At 44.8% G+C, this 4408-nt stretch overlaps 1 protein-coding gene across 1 annotated transcript in view; it reads right to left on the bottom strand.

Annotated features, from left to right (window-relative positions):
- Positions 1-2303, bottom strand: part of AVEN (apoptosis and caspase activation inhibitor) — a 120036-nt gene extending 117733 nt beyond the window's left edge. The window contains exon 1 of the mRNA XM_009283684.1: positions 2229-2303. Coding sequence (XP_009281959.1) covers positions 2229-2303 — 75 coding nt within the window. The remainder of the gene's footprint in view (positions 1-2228) is intronic.
- Positions 2304-4408: the final 2105 nt, after the last annotated feature.

Here is a 4408-nt window from a genome sequence, read left to right as displayed (position 1 = left end):
ACGTCCTTCTTGTAGTGAGGGGCCCAAAACTGAACACAGTATCCGAGGTGCAGCCTCACCAGTGCCGAGTGCAGGGGCACGATCACTTCCCTAGTCCTGCTGGCCACACTGTTTCTGATACAAGCCAGGATGCCATTGGCCTTCTTGGCCACCTGGGCACACTGCCGGCTCATGTTCAGCCAGCTGTCGACCAACAGCCCCCAGGTCCTTTTTCGACAGGCAGCTTTCCAGCCACTCTTCCCCAAGCCTGTAGCGTTGCATGGGGTTGTTGTGACCCAAGTGCAGGACCCAAAGTTAGCTTTCTGTAGTAAATGATGGAAAAAGCAACTGAGCCCCAGCTGACAGGGTGTTGCACACAAGCCTGTGCTACGTGAAGCACAAAAGGTGACTGCAGCCTCTTGAGGAGCGTCTTGCCTTGAGGACACAGAAGCAGGGACACGGGAACAGCTTTGTGCCGTAGAGTTAGTCTGGTTTGTCCTGCTCTGCTTGAACTAGGCAGGCACCTGTGCCGTCCTCAGGAAAGTTCCCTAACAGCAGGCCTGCCCGATTGCTTTTGAGCAAGCAGGCTGTCATTTGACAACACACATTAAAACATCAATCTGGTTTTGAAGGGTTTTTAAACCCAGTAGTCCTTACAACCAAATGTGACCAAAACTCCCGTACTGTGAAATCATGGGCTGTAGTGTCTCTGCACTACTACCTGTGGTAAGGGCTGCTTAGTTCTGGGGCATAGTGTACAGCAAATCAGTAAATTACCTTAGCATGACTCCAGTGCAACACAAGCAAATAAATCAAGTAACAGGGAGCAGCACTGGCAAGCACATTGCAAAGACATCTAAACGATTCCTTGTGCAGCCAGCACAGGTCTGGCAGACCCAGTGCTGAGCTAGAGCTAATAAAACCTGGCAAACCCAAGCTGTGCCTGCATCTGTGGTGCAATTAATCTGTGACATGAAAAATCTGCCTGCAGATAACTGTAAGCTGACTATAGGTACAAATTTAACAACTCACATTAATTAATACTTACAGCTAGATCGAAAAAAATATCACTAATATTTGGCAACAAATAGCAAATATCATTGCAACTCACAAGCGTGAAGTTCATGCATCAATAATTATGAGACAGATAGCAAAGTCATGATACTGTACATGTGCATATTGATTTTGTAATTTAATTTTGATCTCCCTATTATTATCATCTCTTATGATAGACAATTAACATAAATTATGTTACCATAGCACACAGAAGTCCCACTCACAGGCACTATTGCCTTGAGTGACACACAAATAGAGAACAAAAGGTAACACCGCAAAGCGTTAACACAGACCTATGAGACAAAAGATGATAGAGTATGAAGAGACGACGAGAATGGTCAACATGCCAAGAAGAGGTCATTGCATATTAGCAGCTTAGCTACTGTCAGTTTTTATAGGCATCACAGTAAAACAGCCCGTTAGGGAGGGAAGGCTTTGCATGATGATAACAAGTGCTTTTTGTTTAGAAATTAATTATAGTTTCTATACCATATTACCAGTGTTCCGCCCATGTCAGTTCAAACAAAGAACAATTGTGTCAGGACAACAATTTCTGCTTCTCCTGTTGCTCTGACATCTGCAATCCACATGGAGTAGCTTCAGCAGTCTTTCCTCCTAAATCCTAATTTAGGAAGGGTAAGTGACCTAAGAGGGGAACACACTTGCTACCTATGGCAAAAGACAAAGCATTACGGGCCACAGCGTCTGGGCAATTTCTAGTCTCCCCTCTTCTGAGAAAAGTGTCATCTTCTGGGAAAAAAAGGCAGAAAGTTCAATCTTCTATAATCATCCTAAGCGGCTGCTCAACCCCAGGTGTTAGGCAAATGTAGACATCAGTAGAGGTTTATCCATGTGCCTGACATTAATAGCTGGTGCCTTTTTAAGACCGTCTCTAGCCTTTACTGAAATCTTGCAGCTTGCAAAAAAGTCGTGAGCCCTGGCAGTGTTGCAGATAGCTGTCAAGGCCCAGAGCGCAGCCCCCTTCTAGGAACGCCGTTGGCTATGTTAGAGTTTAGCTGGCTGAGTCCAAGGTCAGCTGCTCTGCTGATAAGACCTGTTGTGAAGAAAGCTAGAAGCAAGGGCCTCCCCCTCCTTTTCCTTGGGAACTGCTTTTAAGCTGAGGCTGTACCACTGGCCCTCACCTGTGCTACATCGCAGCTGGGCAGCAGCTACATCTACACCTGGTCTCCTACCTCCTCAATTCTGACTCCGATCCTGGCTCGGACCTGCTGCCAGGGCTTCCTGGCTTGGTCTCGGACCTGCCTCATCATTACAGACTTGCTGTGCAATCACCGGACTATGTCTGACCCTGATCACTGTCTCTGGCCCTGATCATGAGCCAAACGTGCTGCTCCACATCCTGCTTCTTCTTGGTGAGGTCTCTGCTCCCACCTGGCTTGGTATCATGCTCCACCCATGGCTCACCTTCCCTTGCAGAGCAGTCGGCCCTCGTTGCCCCCTGACATCGCCACACTAAACCCATTACCACACTGCCACGCTTAAAAATTTAATCACACAGAGCTGTTGATGTGCAGAACAACTGTGCTGACTGTCCACAGAAAAAAAAGCATAAGCCATGTGAGGTAGCAGAGACACACAGATCAATCTCACAGCTCAGCTACCTGTCACAGCCATGCAGCTGCTCCACGCACCTTTGTTTCACATTAAATGAATTCCTACACTTCAAGGTTGTGTAAAGATTTGTAAAGCCAGCATGCCCAGCCGTCAGGACAGCTCTGACTTGGGGGAAGTCTTTGCAGAGTGCAGAACCAGGATGAAATTTCTTTCCTTGCATGGGGCTCATTAGGACTGCTGTGGCACTAGCTATTCTTGGCTGCTAGACTGGCTCTGGAGGCTGTAGAGAGCCAAGCGTACAGATGGTCAACATGCATATATTATGATTATTACTAGGCTGCAAGACGTATATATGAACTAGAATCCTGTTGAGTTAGGTTCAATATATGTTGTGTATAAACAGAATACAGATTCACAAACATCTAAATATAAGACAGGATATGACAGACACACACAGATGGAGGAGAACCATTTTAGATAGTACAACAGACAGTGGTCTCAGTACACCAGGAAACTTACCGTTATCGAATTTCATCGCAACAAGAGATAATCGTTAGGGAGGGTTTGAAGAAGAAAGATGATACACTTCTGTGGATATTTAGGAGACCTGGGACAATGAAAGCAAATAAGAGGACAACGAAAGAAAGTAAGATGCTTTTCTGAAAATTCAACAAGTGGCTATAAAATATTGATGTATTCAGCTGATGAGAGACAGGACCCAACTACTTGGTACAAAAGATAGATGATGACATGTGGAAAAGGGATAGGCTCTGAAAACTTGCAGTTAATAAAAGACACTTGCCATGACCAAAGAAAATAATGTTCTGAGAGTTAGGATGAAAGATGGAAATACAGAGAAGTGGTGTGGATGGATAGGGAGGACCATATAACAGAGATCTGATGCAGAGAGAATCCTAAAGACTTATGAGTTGGACTTCAATAGGTGATTTATGTGATAATTTTAGCTGAACCTGTGTCTGCTTTGAAAAAAGGGATCGTCTTACCGATTTTCTACTGGCCAGATGCCCAATAAACAAACTGTTAATTTATCTTTCATTTCTGACTTAGAAAACTAACTACTATTTGACTACTCCAAAATTACACAGTCTAGCAAGATTAAGCATCGAACAAGTGATTAGCATCATCTGATGTGATGGAATGACTCAAAAAACAGCAGATACCTGTGAAAGAACCAAATTGCCTAGTTCAAGCATGCATTCACTGTGACAAGAAAACAGCAGTGAAGAATGTAGGAAGGGATGGACATCAGAGGCATGTATGCATTAATAGAGTGACAGTGGTGCCATTTCCACCTTTCACTGCTTATGCAAGTATTAAATTGTTTTTGTTGCATCGTTTGTCACTGTGGTCATCCATTGCTGCTTCCTCTTCAGTTTACTCCTTTCTATCCTCAGTCCTACCATTCACTCACCCAAACTACCCAAACTGCACTTCCACGCTGTGGGGGTGAAAAGCGGCACGGACTCCGGCAGACACGGCAACCAAAGACCTTTATTGCTTTTTGTTAGCATCTTTTATAGCAAGCAGAAGTGTACACGCACTACCTGCAGCTTGCAGATAGGTTACAGCCTTGTGTTCACGCGCATCTATGCTCTAGCAGATTGGCCCGTTCTTTCTGATCATGCGAAATGCCTTCATGGTCTTTATCTTGTTTTTCTCCTTCCAGCTGCACATTCCTTTCTCTGTTATTTTGTGCTTATGTGCCTTGTCATGCCAGGTGGTACAGTGTTTGCTCATTAAAATCAAACTCAGGAATGTCCGTTAGTGAGATTCCCAT

Source organism: Aptenodytes forsteri, unplaced genomic scaffold (assembly GCF_000699145.1).
Source record: "Aptenodytes forsteri isolate BGI_AS27 unplaced genomic scaffold, ASM69914v1 Scaffold342, whole genome shotgun sequence".
NCBI lineage: Eukaryota > Metazoa > Chordata > Aves > Sphenisciformes > Spheniscidae > Aptenodytes > Aptenodytes forsteri.
The sequence above is the reverse complement of the archived record's forward strand: the minus strand, read 5'-3'. Positions and strand labels throughout refer to the sequence as shown.